Source organism: Oxyura jamaicensis, chromosome 8 (genome assembly GCF_011077185.1).
Source record: "Oxyura jamaicensis isolate SHBP4307 breed ruddy duck chromosome 8, BPBGC_Ojam_1.0, whole genome shotgun sequence".
In the NCBI taxonomy this organism is placed as follows: domain Eukaryota; kingdom Metazoa; phylum Chordata; class Aves; order Anseriformes; family Anatidae; genus Oxyura; species Oxyura jamaicensis.
This window is the reverse complement of record NC_048900.1, coordinates 28,220,817-28,241,939: the sequence shown is the minus strand read 5'-3', so window position 1 is coordinate 28,241,939 and position 21,123 is coordinate 28,220,817. Positions and strand designations below refer to the sequence as shown.

General features: G+C 39.5%; 1 protein-coding gene across 12 annotated transcripts in view; it reads right to left on the bottom strand.

Moving 5' to 3' along the window:
* Window positions 1-21,123, bottom strand: part of FGGY (FGGY carbohydrate kinase domain containing) — a 183,681-nt gene that overhangs the window by 41,825 nt on the left and 120,733 nt on the right. For all 12 annotated transcript variants that reach the window (XR_004752744.1, XR_004752743.1, XM_035332752.1 and 9 more), the window contains 2 exons: window positions 4,417-4,524; window positions 965-1,026 (listed from right to left, as the gene is read on the bottom strand). Coding sequence is in view for 10 of the 12 variants with exons in the window: in XM_035332752.1 (XP_035188643.1) it covers window positions 965-1,026; window positions 4,417-4,524 (170 nt within the window). In the remaining 2 variants the exon portion in view is untranslated. The remainder of the gene's footprint in view (window positions 1-964; window positions 1,027-4,416; window positions 4,525-21,123) is intronic.

Here is a 21,123-nt window from a genome sequence, read left to right as displayed (position 1 = left end):
GTCAAGTTCTTAGCAAACAAGTAAGACACTGAACATTACAAAGCATCAAAGGGTCATCCAGAGAAACCAGGTAGCTTTATCTCCCCTGGGAGGACTGAAAGTAACTGCAACTACATGAATTTTAATACATATCTCAGGACTGTCACTTGTCTTTTTGACCAGAGTGATAAGCTGGAGATAAAGTGGAAATTTTTCTGTTTCCTTCTTTGGTCCAAGGAATAATAAAAAAAAAAAAATTAAAGAGAGAACCAATTTTTCATCCAATGTGCCTCATTGTTCAGCTAAGATCTCTACGGGAGTGCTGTGAACCATGTTAAAAGGAATCCAAGCCAAAATAGTCTCAGAACATTCAGATCCAACAGAAGTGTCTGAACTGTCCTCATCCACTTCTAAAGCAGACCAAACTAAAATTCTACATCTCTCATATTCGCAAGCTCAAGGAATCCTGGAACTTCATGTGAATCTCTCCTACATCTTAAGTTTTGATTGAAAATTTATCCTGGCTTTCTGTGTTCTATTTTTGCTGTCATGCAAGAGTTTCCTACCATGGCTATACTTTCCTTTACATGACCATTCCAAAAATATTTAGTAATCTATTCCTAATTAAGCCCTATCTCATCCATGGAGCTTAATATGTCAAATAAAGACAAATCATTAGCTCAAGGCACACAGCTCTGCTGAACAGCACTGATGCTCCGGTACCAAGAAATATGCTGGGTTGGATACAAAATATGCTGAAAAGCAGGAAGTTGGTATCACCACCTAGATACCCTGAAGGTATCTGAGGGGAGCTTAAAGCTTCGATCTCTGAGCAATCACCTGGGAAGCCTTTGTAAATACTTCCAAACCAGTTGATTCCCATGCTCCAGAGTATGCGTAGAGCACTGCAGTTTCTCAGTGCTGGGAATAGAGTGTATCATCAATTGGTGAGGCAGGCAAGTTACAAAGAAATAAGAAGAGTGACCTGGCTGCGGCTTTTGATTGTAATTCCGGGAAGGCAACATGGCCTCGGACCACATGCTCTATCTGAAAAAGAGGAAAACAACATTTATGGAATGAATACCTCTTAAAAATTCGGTCCTGGAAAAGCGCATTGCAGTTTCATAACTTTAAAAAGACGAAAGCTTCTAAATTACTTATGAGGTATTAAGTCCTCATGAAGCCGATGGCAAAACTCCCACTGACATTACTGGATTCACAATTTGGCTTAAGAACAGTATGTAAAAACAACTGTATAGCAAAAAAATGCAACATGCTAAGCATATCACTCCTGAGTCAGAACAGCAAGCTGAAAGAATGGATTTTTTTTCCTGTCCAACAATATTTAAGAATGTGTCCTCTAATCTCTCCTCTTGCTTGTGTGCAATTCCTCACTGGAATTCTACCAGGAGCATCTTCTTGGCTGAAATCCCCACATCTTTCTATATCACACTGTTAAGATAAAACACAAGGTATGTTGTCATCCTGATAGATGCTCCATATGCTCATTGCAGGAAACAAAATGTTTCCCCTACAAGCAATTATTGCTATAAAAAAGCTCAATACAGGCTCTGTCTGTACTAAATTTTAAATCATTCCTCAACTCCAGGATGGCTACTGTTATTCACAAAACAAAGTATCAGGTAGAAGCACATGGACTTTTAAGACTAATTCTGTAGGTTTTGTGGCCTTTTTATAATATTCCATCAGAGTAACCATAAAAGCTAAGGAAGCACAAGTAGAGCTACGCAACTGCACCAACTATGTTTGGCAATACTACTGGCAGCAAACCACATTAGGTACCTCATTTTTCACTGTATGAGTTTAGGCCTTAAACAGTGGAGCAAAATTTTTATAATGAAGCATATGCATCTGAACGGAGGAATAAAAATAACGTATGCCTGTTTCCTTCTGAGATTTACATCAAAGACAAAACTCAAACATGCACATGCATTAGAAACAAAGCTCTGGCCTGATATTTGCAATATTGAATAATCTCTGTAGAACACAGGAGCAGCTCATAAATTCAGAAATAAATCTATAAATAAGTATCGTATGTATACATGTGCTATGAAAACACTTTACACAAAAATGTTACAGTAGTTTTAAAGTTAGATAATTAAATGCTCTGAATTCAAGACATGGCCACATGAGGGTTGCATAAAGAAACTCTTTTCTGCTATTCTTTATTTTGCAGTTTGTAATGATATCATGACATCCTTCGTCTCTGCTATGCAATATCTTTCTTTCTATAAATTTTGAAAGTCCAGTGCAAAAATCCATCTAATCAACAAACAAACTTTTTCAAAGCAATCAAAGTTTTCAGTTCTTCATTTGGACTCTGTGTGAACCGGTATTCAAAATCCAACAGACTTTTTCATAGCTATATCAATAAAAAATTAATTAGAGATTTTTAAAGGGAAGTGTATCAGTTTTACTTTTAAATTCAAGGCAGCTTGCATTTCATTAAAATAATTCACCTTTGGGCATAGACCAAGCAGTGAAAAGAATCCCAAATCATGTCCAGAAGGTAAAAGCTTGAGAAAGCAGAAGCTTACAGAGACTATAGCTTTAAAATTGTAATGATGCTGAATGTCTGTCCTCCACACTAGTGTGCATAGTTTCCTCCTGTGGTTCCCCATGTGTTTGCTGTACATACAACCTCAACAAGCCACATGAAATATTCTAAGAATGTTTCAGTAAGATAGCTTCCCTAGTATACCTAATATTACTACAGCTGACTTCTGCTATGCATCCTAACAAGAAAATACATTTTTTACCAGCGATTTCTTAAATGACTCAGGAGCACCTTGTTCTCTGGTACTAGAATGGAATCCAATAATTACTGAAAAGGTATTTTGAAACGCCCTAACATAAAGCTCACAGTACATTTTAAGTGTGGAACAACCATATGCCAGCTAACAGAGAACGCCAACTTTCTGTATCCTCTCTAGAGCTTAGCTAAATGTCTCCACCCACTTTGGGTTAAATGCCTAGAGACATCTCTGAAAGTGTTCCTACAAAGTAATGCACAAGATTTGCTGCTTTCCTTTTGAAGTGGTTTGTCACGAGCAGTAACTAAATTTTACTTCTGGTTGTAGCAGTTACCTATAAAATGGGACACTTTGGTTCTAGCCCCAACTCAATCTGAAAAATTTAACACATACACATCCCACCTACTGAGAGAGTGCTTTAGCCATGAGGCTAAGGGTAGGCAGGCGCTGGGATGAGGATCGGAGGCTGGAGGGGAGGAAGAGGGCTGACTCTCCCACTGAAGGTGTGACACTGCGCAGACAGGAATCTAAGACTCACGTGGCCAAGGACCGCACATGGGAGGGAACACCAAGTCATGGCTCACCACTTAGGGTGTGTCTGAGCTTCCTGATCCAGGATTATTGCTGTTCCTTGTTCAGTGATTGTTTCATATGGAATGCATAAATGCAGTGATGCCCAACTCCGCTACTTCCTGGACAGGTACTCGGATCACAAGGCTTTTTAAAAGGTAGGCGGTGTTCGGTCTGAGTAAGACAGCAATTATTCCTGCAATTTGTGAAAGGCCAAACCCACCTGTATGTTTCATGAGCTTACAGAGAACACCCGCAGGACTGGGCCCTGCTTCCTGTAGTTTCTCAACAGGAGCCTGGCACCGTGCTGCTCAGGGCTGGTCAGCATTGAGCGAGCAGGGAGCCACATGGGGAGTTTTAGAAGCTTTTGGGCTTAAGCAGGCATCGAGTTCTTTTTGACACTTTAGGACTCAAGCAGCCAATGTTTGCCTAAATACTGTTTTACACACCTAGGCTTTCTTTAAATTTTACTTCAGTGTTTTAGTTCTGAGTGTCTCCCTGTAAATATGAAAATTTACTTTTTGAGGATCCACTGTGTTGTTTTCTTTTTATCGATAAATTAAATTAACTTAACACACTCAGAGACTCTTTGCACTCAAGGGAAGAACTGAGGTGACAATATATGCAGAATCTAACTAGATAGGATAGCATGTCAATAAATTACCACTCTGTCCACACAATACATCTTTCATTTACACCCATCAATGAACAATTGTTCTATGTAACAAAATGTGTAATTTTCTTTATCTCAAAGCCCATCTCAGCCTCTTGCTGTATACAGAATGAATGTCTACTTTCCTCTAAAACTGTAACAAAAATCATTACAGTCATCATAAAAGGAAAGCATGCCCCTAGTGCACTGCCCCATATATAATTCTCTATCAGTATGAAAATGAACAGGCAGAACTAAATATTGACTAAAGGACATAGCAATCGCCTAATTGCTTGCTGCTTTCAGCAGCATGCGTTTTTGTATGACCTTGCAAAGATATTTCAGACAAAGCTCTGGTTTAATTGGCAGTGAAACTGTCCCGAATGATGGCAGTGATGGCAGGTAGCTCCCATCTTGGGGTCTGTGTCTCTATACACTTACCAGTTTTCCTGTAGCACTCTGACCTCCTTCATTCAACCACAATCCAGGTACCATAGCAGAGAAATACGGTCCCCAAACACCAGGCACAAAAATGGGTGTTTCACTGACCTAGAAAAGTAAGAAACAGCTTTAGTGACCCAAGCTACCTGTCCGAGTCCAATACCGAAAACAGTTTTTGCTTCTGCGCTGAAGTTACCAACGAGTGGAAATGTGTAAGTAGAGATTTACTGTATGGAAAATATAGAGAAATATGTCCCCCATTGGCATCATTTTTAGACAACACAACACAGCTGCAGCTACTGATTGCACAACTCCTATTTCTCCCACTCACACCCATTTACACAACAGCTGGGTCTGGCCAAGCCAAAGCAGAAACTTTCAGGAATAGGATCTGTATTTTACGTGGAGAGAGAAAATGCCTTGCTTCTTCAGAAAAACACCTTAAAAAGAACATTTGGATAAAACACTCTGTGTTAGACAGTCATCAGAAAACACAGCTAACATTATCAGTAACCAGTGTTTACAGAGCGCTCACCCGGTATGTTTTCAGAGATGAGATTCAAGGGGGCAATCCAGCTGACAAAGACAGAGAGGTTCCCACAAGAGCTGCCAGCTCCCAGGCATGTGCCTTGGGTGGAAACTGCAAACCTGGCCTGGGTGAAAGGGGATTTGCTTGTCCTAGCCACCAGGAAATACTTGCCTGGGTCAGCTTTAGATTCTGCTTCTTACTTAGGCTTAGCATTACACGAAACGTTCCTTCTTTCATATCTGTGAGCCCTTTTGTTAAAGCAGGTATGGAAGCACTCCCTTGGAGGAACTGATGTGCTGTCCCCACGTACAGCGATGGCTTGTTCCTATATAACATGTTAGTGGCGACATCGCTCAGGATGTGGGAGACACTGCTTCATTTCCTTTTTCTGCTTCAGAAGATATCTATTAGCTGTTTATAAGGGTGAAGGGCATTTTCCTTCCTCTGCTAAAGCTGTTCCACTTTCAAAGACTAGACAGATTTTCTAGTCTCACATTCTGGTCCAGAAAGCATGTGAACCGCAGGAGGTTCAACAAGTCCAAGTGCAAGGTGCTGCCCCTGGGTCAGGGCAATCCCAGACATGAGCAAAGACTGGGAGAAGAAAATTCTTCACTATAAGGGCAGTGAGGCTCTGGAACAGGCTGCCCAGAGAAGCTGTGGATGCCCCATCCCTGGAGGTGTTCAAGGCCAGGTTGGATGGAGCCTTGGCCAACCTGATCTATGGGGTGGCCTCCCTGCCCATGGCAGGGGGGTTGGAACTAGATATTTAAGGTCCCTTCCAACCTAAGCCATCCTATGATTGTATGAACAGAACAATGCTTTTCTGTATTTAGACCTTTGTCTTCTTTAGCAAAATTCTAGGCTCCGTAAAGGATGCTTGATGCTTGCTGTTAATTTCAATAAGGCAATGATTTCATGTCAAATAGTTAAGGAGCAGTAAATAAAAATTCAGCCCTGTTTCTGTTAAACTCAATGCACATTCTCCTTACATTTTAAACAGGACAAACTTTAAAGACAGTTTTTGCTAGCAACTGGGGAATATGTGCTAAGATGCAGTTTACTGGCATTTGTGCATCCCACATGTTTAGTAAATATACCAGCAGCAGGGAGGTTTCTGCACAAACAATAGTCTTCTCCAGCCACCAAATTGCATTACAGCTGATTCTTGTCACGATGTTAAGTAGGAGAACAAAGCAACAAAAATCAGTTTCTCAAAACGTATCCCTACAGTTTCAAGCAACCCTGATTTCTCTCTGGAGTGTGTCTAACAAATAGGAGAATCTTGCTCAATTCTCCTCTATCAGCTCTGGTACCCTGTCTTACTTTCGCTACAGATGTATGTGTGCACATGTGGCTGTGTGTCTGCGTAACGTTTTGGCTGACTAAACCCATTAAAGAGCAAGAATAGCTGCACTGAATTTAAAAAGGCATTTATGACTCCAAGTGGACAAAGCTACGTCAAAAACATTGCAAAGACATTTGGTTTTGTTTTGTTTTCTCTTAAAACTACAAATTAATACAGCTTGGAGTTTTCAACACCTCTATTGAGCAAGCCTTCTCTTCCAATTTCAATAACAAAATGAAGTGCAACAGAAATTATTGACTAAATGTTTCTAAAATTTAAAATCCCAAAATAAACTGATTTTTAAACCAATTCCACATCACTGACCTTACTGAGAAGACTGCTTAAGGTCAAAATTGACGATTGCTGTCTGCTCTGAACTGGTGTTGGAAGGGTACTGAGGACCCTAGCATGATCTCATTCCCTTCCTATCAGGTTATACTGATTAAAGGACCAAAGTGCCCCTGGAGTCAGCACCGGCCTGGTATTTTGGTATCTATACCCACAGGAATTTGCCAGGACAGGTATTTCCATGCTGGCTCTTTGCAAATTACACTGAGCCTTTCCTACCATCTTCCTACTGGAGCACCATTTGTACACATTCCAGCAAACTTTCAACACGTACGCAGAGCAAATGAGGGAGCTCTGTATTTGATGGACATAGCTAGTGGGATATTAGGCAATCATTTTTGTTCAGCTGTAGGAACTCCCAACCAAAATAAAGAACATTGGCTGTCATGCTCAGGTTTTTTAGTACTGTATGTGGCATCACCAGATTTCCTATTTCCTCCTTTCACTTAAAAAGTTTAATCCACATTTTGCAGACATCATGGCAGGTAGTTTAATTCTGGGTTTTGATGTGTATGGTGAGAAAACTGGGATGTAACAGACTCCCAGAAACGGGCACACACTCTTTGAAAAGCAAAAGAGTGAACATTCTTCTGCAAATATATGCGTAAGAGATAGCAAACGGTTTCCATTTCCCCTCCTTGAAATAATTTGGACGACGCTTAAGTTTTTCAAGCCATGTAGCAGCTGGCATTTGTATTTTCATAATAACAAGTCTAAATTCTATTTGAGTATACATACCACTCAATCCCACTAAAACTCATGACTAGACATAAGCGTAAGGTTGGAGAAATTGTGCAAAGTTTGCCGCAAAACCCAGAGTTTTAGGTTTGCCCGGTTTGCCAGGACTCGGTTATTTTTGTTCCACTAACACCATGTCCTTTTCATAGTTTTCTACTGCCTTCAAGACATTCTTATGATGATATAGATGGATCAATGTGGTGTCATTTCTTTCCTTTAATGAGCTTAAGAAAATCCTTAATCTTTTTAGTAGAAAAACAACATCTGTTTTAGATTTATGGGCAATTGATTTTTATTTTTAAAGCAAATAAGAGCTGACATCCTTCTTTGAAAGTTAAAATTTGTATTCAAAGGAAGCCCCAGATTTTCTTCCTTCTTTTTAACTTAAATCCATCCTGTAACACACTCCTATTGTGAGGCACATTAACGTGTATTATTTTTTACATACAGAGAAACTGGAACACAGAGGGTAAAGTCACATGCCCTCTGCTAGATGTCGGAATGCACTCTGCACAATTATTGCAGCAGGCATCAGAAGATGGGAGATGAGAAGCATTTGAACCTATGCACATTTTGAGTCATAAGCAGCATCTATAAATATTTCATTTGAAACTATTCAACTATTCACACAGGGACTATTGCCCCATCTATAACAATGCTTACTTACAGAAGTGTTATACTCCCTGACAAGCAATTCCTCACACTTATTCTAGCTGTGGATAGGGAAGAATTCTTTTGTGCAGGAAAATATCACCTTTCCTTGTCTCCCCAACATGTGTATTCCTACTTGCTTAGCCCTTCATTTCTGTTGAGATGAGCATTAAACAGTTCCAAGATTTCTGTTCATTTAAATGAAAAAGGAGAAGTTCAACATCTGAAAGGGAAAAGAAGGAGGAAAAGGTTCTATCTGGGAGGATTTAACCTCAGTGTGTGCTTTACAAAAGATCATACTAATATGTAAGCTATGTAAACATATAGAGCAATCAGAAACAAATGAAATGATGAATTCAGTTTAACAGTATTCAGCTGTGGTGCAACTGCCAGAAGGCACTTTTTGTTATGAATAGATCATTTGGATGAGTTACAGACCAGATTTCTACCCTGGTGTGTGCTAAGAAAATCAATGTCAAACTATCTAAGATCAGAAGGTATCACCAGCACATCTGGCAGCCCACAGAAATGAAAAATGTCTTTAAAATACATAATGGCTATATAGGACTAAGCTGAAGTATGAAAGAGCCTGTTTAAATGTCACTAATATGAGAGTCATAATATATTTAATTTAGTTTAAAGGGAGAGGCAAATGGGAAGGGCTAAAAAACAAAAACAAACAAAAAACAACAGGAAAAATTCACTTCTATTGTAAAAATTTATGTCAAAACAAGCTCGTGCTTTCTACTTATAGGCTAACTTACAGCTCATGTAAGGGAATCAGAGGAGTCCACGCATTTAATCCAAACTAAGTTCAGCTTTCTGAACTGTCATTCGGGACAAGGAGCGGAACAGTATGCAGACCTTGAGAGAGGAGAAGCACCTAGGCACGCAGCCATTCCATAAAGTGAGCAAGTTGCAATGTGAGGTTTGTTTTACTTAGCTTTGTTTTGCTAGACTAGCCATAACGATCAGGCACATGCTTGTGTTTCCTCCTCAGTTCTGTGCAAATGTTAACGGTAATCAGAGACAAGATAAAATAAAACAGGCCTTGCTGGAGAGAGCATGAATTCGAACAATTTTCTTCCTTAGATGACACCTTCTGCTGCTGTTAAATTCCTTAAAACACCACTATGGGGGAACATGGCTATTACCTGAAAAGTAAACCTTTATATTAAGGGGGTACACTGCTATATATACAGATCTGCTATTTATTTCTTTTTCCTAAAAAGGCCATTGGCCTCTGATATCTGTCAACATTCTACTATCCGTATCAGCTTCTCTATTTACTTGCAGTATGACGTACAGAGATAAAAATCAAATTTATGTGGAACTATTCTTGATTTACACTCACATACACGGAAGCAAAATTAAGCCTTCATTCTACCGTCACAATTTTAAAGTAACCATTTGCTAGTGAGAAGCTAGGTCAGAAATTTTTTTTTGAAAATCATTTCACTTATCAACTTTTACAGCCAGAAATTCAGAATAACGTCTGCTTTTGTTATGCTAAGGCAGGTATGAAAGAAAATAACAATCGAAGCGAGTACAAGGCATAGCACTGTATCAGTCACCAACCAGTAAATACTCTTTGCATGTCTGGACTTTGATCATTGACAAGTCAAATACTTTCATTAACTTCTTTGCAGATGTTTAACTTTCAAACTTTCTGACTGCCTGTGGGTTGAGAATACTGATATTCATTCAATTCAGGGGGTTTACACTGATGCATAAAATCCTGTATTAAGAAATCTGTATCATTTTTCTTCTGCTGACAGATGGGTCTTATATAGCTATTTCACCACAACTCTCTGACAAAGAATGAAAGAGATTCATATTAAAAAAAAAAAAAAAAAAAAAAAAAAAGAGGAGGGAGAGAATTCAAAGGGAAACCCAAGAATGTTTCATTTCTAGGCTTCTGGTTCAAAGTCAGGTCATATTAATAGCTACTGAATGTATGATTTAATAACAGCACTTTCTGGAGATGTATATTAACTGGGCAGAGTTGGGGTGTACGGTTGTATTTTCAGAGTATTGATGCCTACTCTACAATTGCCATCTTGGCATTATCTCTCAAGCACTAAATGGGCTTAAAACTAGGTTTCCCCATTACCCTGGGGGCAATTCTCTTGGTTAAGATTCTAATGAGTTTGGTCAACTTCTTACAACATATAGTCATGTGGTCTGAATTTTGGGGTAGACCTGTGTGGAGCCAGGAGTTGGACTCAATGATCCTTGGGGGTCCCTTCCAACTCGGGATAACCTATGATATATATTATGAGCAGTAATTAAACACAGAACAGCATTCGGTCTTTAGCTTAATTATAAAATATATTTAAGAAAACAAGGTCTTGAAACACAAAAGATGTGCTTCAGGAAAATTTGAATTTATTAATATTCCGATTCCTATATGTCATATAGCACCAGTAATTTATCTGATTATATTTCAAGCTTACATCCTCTGGCAATCAGCGTTCTGCTATGTAGCTGCATAGCTTGTGGTGGCACGTCCCATAGCTCTCTTCCCTGGGACAGGTTGGCATTCCAGGGGCTGCCCACAGGGACGGAGTTGCTCTGCAATGACATTAAGGCTATGCCACAACAATTTTTGCACAGAGCTAACTTTAACCCACTGAAAGCATGGAAGTTACTTGAGCGGAGACCACATGCACACAGAACATGGACTTAAGGATTCTGCCTGAACACATCCAACCACAGACAATCTTGGGAATTTGTTTACTGACAATTTAAGTATTTTGGCTTATATCATGAAATCGCTTGCGTAAATGCCTTGATGAACATAGACACCATCATTAGTTGCCAAAGCTATGTCATGGGTTTATCAAAGTAACCTGGATGATTACTAAACATCACAAATTTGTTTCACAAAATCAAACTAAACACAACCCCACATTAAGTAAAAATGACCAGAATCAGAAACGTACAGAAAGTTTGCCTGAAAATGCAGACTGGGATCTGAAATTTCTGATGACAATTTGCAGCTAGTACTCCAGTTCAACCCCTGCTTTAATTATTTCCCAAATAAACTTACAGTACAACCTAGAGTAGGAGTAGCAGATGAATTTATAGAGGCTACTGTGAGCTATTACTCAAAATAGCAACCCATAGAAGAAAAGCAGCAGAAGTTGAATGACAGGCACACAAAAATAGTTTTGATTTTCTGAATTTTCCTCAGGACATTGACTGATCTACAAACTATACACCAAGCAAGGTATGTGATTAACAACCAGTGGAAAAAAAAAAAAAAGAAAAAAAAAAAATTCCTACGGCAACTTGACTGCCTCATCTCTGAAAATATTTCAGGTGGCTTATGCAATGGGATAATATACTGCTCAACCTGGCTCTATATCTAACAAGAATTAATTAGAGGAAAACTCCACTGAGATTGTTAAACATTTCCACTGTCAGATTTTTATTCAAGGCCAAATAAGGAAAGGTATTTGATTTTTTTTTAATCTTATAATTTTTAATGAAAGAATGCGTTGAATCACAATAATGTTGGTTATTCAGCTTGTACTTTACTTATATTTTTATGTACAAAGAGAAAGTCATTTGGACCTGGGCTTCTAGCCTTGGGAGCCAAAGCCTCAACTTGTTCAAACCTGCATATTAACCATCAACTTCCACAGAGCTATGTCAATTTACAGGGCTTGAAGATCTAGGCTCACACTGGTAGTTAGACACTTATATAAGCAGTCTGATTTTTAAAATGCCGAAGACCCACATTTCCCATTGACTTCTGGCTCAGGATCACAACACGTGAAGCCTGATGGTTAGGTGTCCAAATACAGACTTGGGCACCTTCCCTTAGGAAGTCTGTTGGCCCTAGCCTTCAAGTGTCTATAACTAGGAAAGCTAGCATATGTCCATACAGGTGAGAGACACCTCTTCAAATGCGAGACAATATCGTTAGGTAAGAAAGAAGAAAGGAATTTGTCTGCTTCTGCATGCCCATGTCCCTTATTTCCTAAAATGTAGAGAATAAATGAGTTTCTAAAGACAGCTCCTGCAGCCAGAGCTTTGTCTGTAAGAACTTCGCGCAACCTCTGCACACACTTCAAAAGCTGAACTGGACATAACTTCATTAGACATGCTCCTAAATCAAGGCAGATGACTACACACTCCTACATTTACTGTTTAAAACTAATCCATCAGCAGGAACTATAAGGCAGGGTTTGGGGTCCCCCCCAACCAGAGGAACCTGGTTCATAAACCAGTTAAACACATAAACTAAAATGTTACTTACAACAGATAGTAATTGTTTTCCTCACTTACCCAAAATTTAAATTACAGTTGTTTTATTCAGCTATATTTTCTTTTACCTTTTCAAATGCAAGAGATCAGGCCCTTGCCAAGAGCTGGGAATGTAAGAGGTCACAGGCTGCACTTGTATAAGCAGCTTTTCTGGAGGTCTGCCACCAGAAGCAAGTTGTGTTTCTGAGAAAACCTTCTGACAAAGGATGCTGCAGGGCTAAAATAACTCACTGCACTCCTTAACAGAGTAACAAACTTCTCTACAGGGCAGCCCATTTTTAGATACTGGCCAGATCCAGCCTCTTCATCTGAGCTGACTCTGGTTATTTCATGTTTTTCTCAATATGCCACATCAGTTTTCAGCCAATGGTAAGTGTGGTATCAGTACCTCTTAGGGTACAGCCACATGAAGAAATGATTATGGACAAAAATAGGAGGTCAGTTGCCTGGCAAAAACCACCTCTACTCATCGTCTTTCTGCGGCGTATCACGGGACAAATCCCAGCAACCTTGCACATTCCAGAGGAAACCAGGGCCAGGAGTGCTACTGCAGAGTCGCCAACATCGTGCAAATACAGGCTACAGATTATTCAGTTCATTTCTTCACATGCCCATACTCTTAATAACTTGATTATAAAAAATCAATTGCTTTGTCTATGCTGATTTTAAAATGATTTCTCTTTCTTTTTTAAGTATGAATCTTATAAAAGAAGCTTGCAATGATATCACTCTTCAGAGAATTGTCCAATATTAAATAGGAAACCTGGACAACTGAGTTTTAAATAGAGTAATAAAACTGAGTTTTAAATAGAGTAATATTTTTCACATTATAAAATTCTACCATTTTCCTGAGGGGGAAATACAGTGCAAGAATGATACCTACCTCTCCTGCCGTAAACTTCTGACAGCTTCTCTTTCCACTGCTAAACTCAAGGTTGAAACAGTATATATAAAAATGGGAAAAACATAAAAGTAGGGGGAAAAAAGGAATAAAATGATATTGGAAATAAAATGCTTTTCATTTGCCTTATTATTTTTTAAAGTGGTGAAATGTTGATGAAGTATCATTTCTCTGCCAGAAAATGTGCTTTTATAAATTTAGTTTTCAGCCAAGAGAAGATGTTAGTAAAATGAGATACAGAGAAAAAAAAATAATTAAAACGTGATTGAATCCAATAGCGTGAGTATATATAACATCTTATTTTCACTGTCTATAGCCTACCTGATCAGAGCAAGGAAACTCAGTTATAATAAAGTTAAGCTTGGCTCGCTACATTTAGGGCTGCATTCAACCATCCCAGTTATATTTTACCCTCACAAGGACAAAACAAACAGATTGGGTGCTCCAGTTCAGAAACAATAATGAAATCCAAACACGTACAATTCTTAACTACTGAATTTTCACAAGGCTACCAGCAAGGTCTTTGCAGCTCCTTCCCATTCAAACAAATCCTTCTCTGAGCTCTACGTAAGGAGACTGTCCCCCCACGTACTTTGTGATAAAAGCAGAGACAACCTACAAACATATTCTCCTTCTCTCTATGCCATAATAAAGGCATTGTGAGCAGGAATAGAGATACCACAGGCACACTGTGATCCTCAACCCACTATTTAAACGCAAATGGTGCACCATGGAAAAAAAATGCAAGGCAGTGTCAGGAGGTGGCTCTTAGCCACCGTATCTTCCTTTTACCCAGGAATGCTCTGGCAACTGAAGACAAGAGGACCACATCCAGACAATGTGCTCCTCCAGTCCCGTGTCAATTGTTTGCTGAAATTTGCCAGCAGTTTGCAAAAGATGGGAGCTGTAACAAGACCTGAGTGTCTGGTAGTTGGCTTCGTCAAAGCACAGGCTGGAAGAGCTGTATCATGTTACTTCTCACCTGTTGGCACTGTGTGAGACAAGCTATCAAAGAGGAGGAAAAATAAAAATAGTTTAGGAATAAATATATACTTCTCAACCTTCCACGAGATCTGCAGAGAGCTGGCAGATTTCTGCTAGCTGACTCCTGATGGCTCAGCGATGATTTTACTGCCCCACTGTGAGCAGCAGACTCACACGTGCATTCCTGTGGGCGATGCACCCATGAGGCACTACAAAACTTGGGGTCACTGACTTCACATGTGGTGGAAGATGATGGCAACAATTAGGCACTACTACCTTGGAAGTCAGATCCTGGGATTCCTGTTATGAAGAGGCAAGTCGTGAACGCTGTTCAGGTAGGACTGAAGCCCACAAACAGCAGATAAGGGCAATAAGGTCCGTCCTTGGAAATGAGCAACAGGCAAAAGACAAAGAAAGCAGAAAAGGATCCCTGAGAACAACAGACTGTGGAGGCTGTGATTCAACAGATGATCTTCTAAAAGGTATAATAAACTAAAAACTATTAAACACTAATAATCTAAAAATGTGTTGGAGGGCTAGATGCAGCTTTTCTTTGTGGAATAATGATGCTATTTTATTTGTACAAAGAAGTTTTACTGGGAACTGCCTGTTGGTTGAGACACTCGTCTCAAGACCTGAGAACTGACGCCAGAGAGGGGCTGGAGCCAGCTGATCAAACGGCTTCTGTAGCACTACAAGGAGAGGCCAGGAAGCATAGAGAACAGTTTCAGATTAATAGGTCATTCAGAGTCATATCTATGAGACAGGTCTCCACAAGATCACAATGGGAACATTGTGAGAGAAGTCTGAGCACAGCATCCTAGCCTAGAACTGCCTCTGCATTGGGTTTCCTCAGAGACACGAGAACAACGCTGTTGTCCTCAACAGAAAATTTGCACCCCTGTAAATTTTTATTCCTTAAGTGTGAGGTTAACCTTCTGTGTTTATCCCAGGAAGCAAACTTGGAGCCAAGCCTGGGACAACTTGAGAGTCTCAGCTCTGGAAGAAGTTAAATAAGAATGGATTCATGGGGAATCTTTCCAGACTCATTCAAAGTTCATCATCTGCCTAAATCAAAGATGCAGGAACTTTTAATGTCTTATCAGGGACTCCAACCATATGTTCAGCTTTGAAACAAAACCTTTAAACTAGATGAATTCTGATTGTTCCAGGCCTGGAATGTGCTCATATACATTTAATTTTGCCCTTTACCAGTATCCACTAACACTAAGCATATCTTATGTTTCAGCTTGGGTATGTATACAACACGCACACACTAGCGTATCATTCTATTCTTTTCCCAAATTCCAAGGTTTCTCATATAAATTGGAGGAAAATAAATAAATAAATAAAAGCTTTAATCTGTTATATTTTTTTAAGGTCCAAAAGAAAAAAAAAACACGCACTTTCCTGATGGATTCAGAAGTTTTTTTGCGAAGCACCTGAACAATATCAGTAATGCACTGATTTATTTTATTGTTTTACTTCATGAAATGTCTGGATACAGATATACAGATTAACCTTTTTTTATTTCCTTTTTTTTTTTTCTCATATTTACTATGTCGCCTTCCTTGAAATGGGAACTAGAAGTGTTTTGATAAATGGACTGAAAGGTTGTCTGGTTACATGATAGCTTCTGCTTGTGTCCTGTGCTGAAATGCTATTATGTACTCTTCTAAAGCAATGCTGCTCCATGACTCACAGCAGTTACTTCGATGCCTCTCATAACAATAGCTCACTGGGGATATAGGGCTTCAAATGAGCTGGAAATTTATACCACCCATTTATTTTTACTTCTCTTCCAATGATAGATACTCACTGTCACAAAATGCCAGTTTATGTGAAGATTATAAATCTTTCAGCACAGATAACTAATTGCAGGCCATTCTAAATATTCACTTTATAACACTACAATCTGCTGTTATGGTAAATTAAATCCCTGAAAGTTCATCACAATCACTCTTCTCAATGTTGTAACAACAGAAAAAGTCGAACCCAAAGATCCATATAGCCCACTAACCTGTTGTCAACAGTGGCCAGTAACAGATGGCTTAGGGAGGGCCACAGGAACGGAGTAAGCATACAGTAATTCCTTCCCAGAATATCCTTCCAGTCTCCAGTGAGTGAAGGTTCAAGCAAATTTCTGTTTGCACTTCCAAGCAAGACATCAAATCTTCAAAAGTGACTGAGATTGCAGACAGAACAGATTTTGCTTCAACGCCAGGAATCTCTCACTAAGAACTCCATTCATGCATTGGAAAAAATTTTTACTATAGTGATGACTTGGAGATCAATTTACGTCTTTGAAAGAACATTGGAGTTTTTGAACTGTTTCAGAACTATCCTTTCAGATCACAGCCTTACAGCTTCAGTTCTGGTTCCTAAAGAAACATGTCACAGATACAATTTGAAGCACTACCTTGTTTTATGAGACTAGAAGAGCTCACCCCAACCTGAAAAGTTAAGAAATGTGCACACGGAGCATCTACCACACAAATACTGGTGGTTGCTGCACCTCACGCGCCAGATACAAAAACAATTCCACCTCCAAATAATACTTAAAAATCCACCGAGAAGTCTTGGTGCAGTCCAAGGCAGGCCCAGTCCTTGTCACTGTGGCTGCAGGACAGCAGCATGACATGCCAGGCCAGCATACACAGATTTTCCATAAAAGAGTTTTTGAGCACTGACCTTTTACCGAAGAGCTGATGGCAGAATTGTCAAATTGCAGGCAGATACAGGCTATCCCGTTTCATATCTTTTCCTGCAGATTGTGCCATAAGACCCTTGTCTTCTCTTGAAAAGTATTTTCATTCTCATCTCTAACATGCATGCTAAGTAATCCAAATCTCGGTAGCCCAGTTTGGCCAGCGCATTCTATCAGATGGTGACAATCCTGAAGAACTCGGAGCTTTGTAGATGATGTAACAGAAGTTTAAGGGAAGAATGGGAAACCGATCACGGATGTGGCATTGAGCAGGGAGCTCAAGTTTTCTTGCACAGATGTATCACTCCTTAATTCATTATTTATGGGGGTGAATTATTCTACAAAAACTGCAGTTCTTACTGTAATTAGTACAAAACATCAAGGAATTTTTTTTTTCAAATGAAGTCTGGTTTATATACCTACTCTGGATGTCCTTCCCATGCACATTTCTTATTTATTGCACAATGCAGTCCATTTTAGAGCTTTATATTTTTTTCTTTTTCACTATTAGGTGAATAAGGATATTCCCATCTCTATTCCCTAAGAATATTCCTCCTGTATTACTGAAGGCCACTACCAACAATAATATAGAACTTAGGGGTAAAATAAAACTTCTGCAATACCCCTGAGTTAATGGAAGCAGATTTACATTACATGCAATATGCCATCATACACTATTTTAAACACGCTTTTATTTGAATAGCTAAATGGGTAAATCCTGAGAACCTTACTTGGTGTTTATTCAGCCTTTACTTACTGAGACAAACTCCCAAGGACAGAATAAACACTAGGAGAGGACCTCAGGCCTTCACCCACAGTTATAAACAATGAACTCAGCATAAACTGTGATTCCCAGCTGACACTGGGAGAAAAGCAGCAGCTAACGCTTCTCCTCATTTTGCTTCCAGAACGATTGTATGAAAAGAGATTTACTTTCTTCCTAATAAATCTTGCCCCATCTAAGGGCAACACAGTTGGAGCAGCAACAGGAAACTTGGATGAAAAACTACTGCTTCATAAGAGGCTGAATAAAAGTGGGGGAAAAACTAAAGCCCTCCTAGAACACCTACTGTCCAAATACTGACGAAAAGTTTGCCTCACTGGGGAAATTGTTGCTGTTCAGAAAAGTAAAAAGATACCTAGAAATACTGTTATATCTTATGCCACCTGGGCCTAGGGAGTCCTTAATACCTGGCACTGATGTAACATGCATTTCATTACCAAAATATCTGTCTGCACAACTTCCGTTTGATGCTCACGCTGCAAGTGGATAAACTGCAGAAAGGAAACAGTCTGGCCGAATCATAAAGCAAACCAACAATACTAAGCAATATTTGGGATTTTGACACCAAATCCCACACTACTCAGTCCAAGTACTGCTACCTCCAAAATTTTAAAACTAACTGAAAAAAACGAAGCTGCTTTTCATATAATTATTGTATTCCCTTGAAAACTCTATTTAATTGTTTCAGGGCCCAGAGACATCCTAACTGATGACCAAGGATATCCTTTACAATCTTCCATTTCATTTGAAACTTAGATGTTCCTTGACAGTCCTGCTAAGTTCTTATGAGAAAAGGGTTAGTATGAGCCAAAGACATCACCTGTCCTTTTGGTACATCATGAGATCTAGGCACACCAAATAAGCAGGCTGCTTAATAAATTCATGCCTACTCACAAAAACAAGGTAAACAAGTCAACTGGAAAGACCATTCATTATATATAAAGATGCTTGTGATCTGAAGGAAATCACCGACCCAGCTCTCCTAGTAACAGAGCACACCGGTAAGGTAATCAGGTTTGGTCGAGACCTATGGGCTGCAGGCAAATACTTTTTGGTCAAATACTCTTTTTGGTCAAGGGGGGTGGGGGGGAAGAATCAGAATTGGTTAGCTGGCAGCGTCAATGAGATGTTGTACCTGTCAAATCTGATATCATCACTTGAAAAACATAGAAAAGGAAACAGGAAAATCTTGTTACAAAGGAGGGCTGCTGCTGTGAACATAAACAAGAATACTAGTATATAAAGAATGAAACAGAATTAAGTAGTTTTATCCTATCCCCTACAATCCTATGGTATCTATACATCAATGAAGCAACAAAATTTTGTAAGGTTCCTTGCTGCAGATTCCAGAACCTAATTCCTCCAACGGAGCAAACAAAACCCCTATTAAAATATACAAGAGTTACAGTTCAAGGTACAAGGTGCTAGCCTCTAGAGCCAGATCTACTAACAGGTAACCTTCAATCCCACAGTACTTTCAGCAGAGGCCAAGTCAGGCAGCAGAATATTTTTGGCAGACAGACCAGACAAATCTTACCAGTGTAAACAGAAGTAGGTATGAATTCCAGTCTCTTGCTCATGCTTTCTAAGGAAAAGCATGGAGCAAGTAGGGATGAAAAGGTGATGAGCACTATTAGCAGTCAGACCTGGAGGAAGCCCAGCATAAGCCTTTACGTCCATTGTGCTTTCATCAAATGGATCAGAAAATCCAAGGAAGGAAGAAAACATCTCTGGTTTATGTATTTATCATACAGTGCAACATAGCATTGTCTGTAGTATGTAAACACTGTCAGTTCAGAACGGGGAAGTGTCTTGCATGCTCAAACATACACAGCGAAATTTCTCACTCAGATGTCCTGCAGTCCCAACGCACTGGATAGGTGCACATTGTAAAAGTAAAGACTTAACAATTAAAAATCTACTAAACTACAAAGTGCCTCAGTCTGGCACCTAATAAAACCGGAATAACAGTTCTGTCTCTCTTAGCCCTTTCATTCATTGCTGCAAAGAACCCTGAGACCACCGAAGAGAAGACACTGCAGAAAGGCTTTGTGTTATAAATCAAATACCCTAATACACGGCTGTGTGTCACACAGGGTAGTTTGCAGTTAACCGCAGTATGAAACCACTGTGTCTGCTGGAATTTTCAAAGCAAGCATTTTCACTGATGTCAGGGAGATGTCTGTAGAATATCAGTCTTCATATAGTCACCAAGCAGAACATTTTTCAAAGCGTTCAATCTATCCACATCTATTCTTTGAGTCTTTGAACTCGGATGATCTGTTCACAAAAGGGAAGGAGAGTTGACTGCAGTTTTCTGGAAATGCTACTAGGCATTACCTAGTGTCCGTACAATACAGTGACTGTATTGCTTTCAGCTACATTCCCAAGAACAGGTTGATTACCTGCAAAGTGATGGGATGGAAAACTTGGACTTCTCTGGCAGGTACACACTAAATAGGAACATCCCATTCTCCCAGTCACCAGCGCATACCTGAGCTTTGAATTATGTCAGACCAGGAACAAAGGAATCTTGGTCATAACAAAAACTTTTAATAACCCATTTACTGAGAAAACCTTCCTTTCATCTCCGCCAAGCTTTAGAAAAGGCTGGGAGGCAAGCAGAAATAAACATTATACAGACTCACCACTGCTGGCTCTAAAGTAAACTCTCCAACTTCCTATTTACATTTCAAGATCTTAAGCTTTGTGGTTTACTAGTTCTGCAAGTAAGTGCTTTGGGTTTTGGAGGCTGCCTGCACATGATGTCCCACCACTACTGAATTCTTCCTAGCTTTTATTAATATAATAAGGAGGTCAGAAAAGCAGCAATCTTTTATATGCCCTGCTAGCAGAAATATTTTACTTCTCGCCTTTTAAAAACAAAACAAAGCAAACAAAGCATACAATGTCAAATTAATGCCAGCGAAGGGGATATTACAGCTCTGTTTGTTTCTTTTTCAAACCAAGGATGCTAGAAAATGGAACAAGAGAGTCTCATTAAAAAAGGGTGTGGAGGACTTCTTTGAGGGACAAGTAGAAGGCGGCAGCATTTTTATGGATGTGTAACCCTTCGAAGGCCACAGGCTAAAAAGGCTCCGTGACCTTTTCCTCAGAAGGCTAAATCTGTGTACAGAAAGGATGGGCAACCTGTAACAACAGTCGTGAAGAAAATGTGGTTTTCATTTCATGCAGCCCTCCCTGAACGTAAAACGTCTTCATTAGCTGGGAAGTCAGCACTGTGACCGCTGCCAAATGCAATATAGAAGCCAGCAGAACTGAACTGAAAGAGGACAGAGTAAGGGAGAGGTTCCTGTGACACTAATTTATCTCTCCCATTTGAAAGACACTGGCTCTGTGATTCACATGTGCAGAACCGGCCTTACGGAAGAGGAGAATATTAAAAAAGCAAGAGGCCAAGTGCTTATCAATTTCAGAAGGCTGG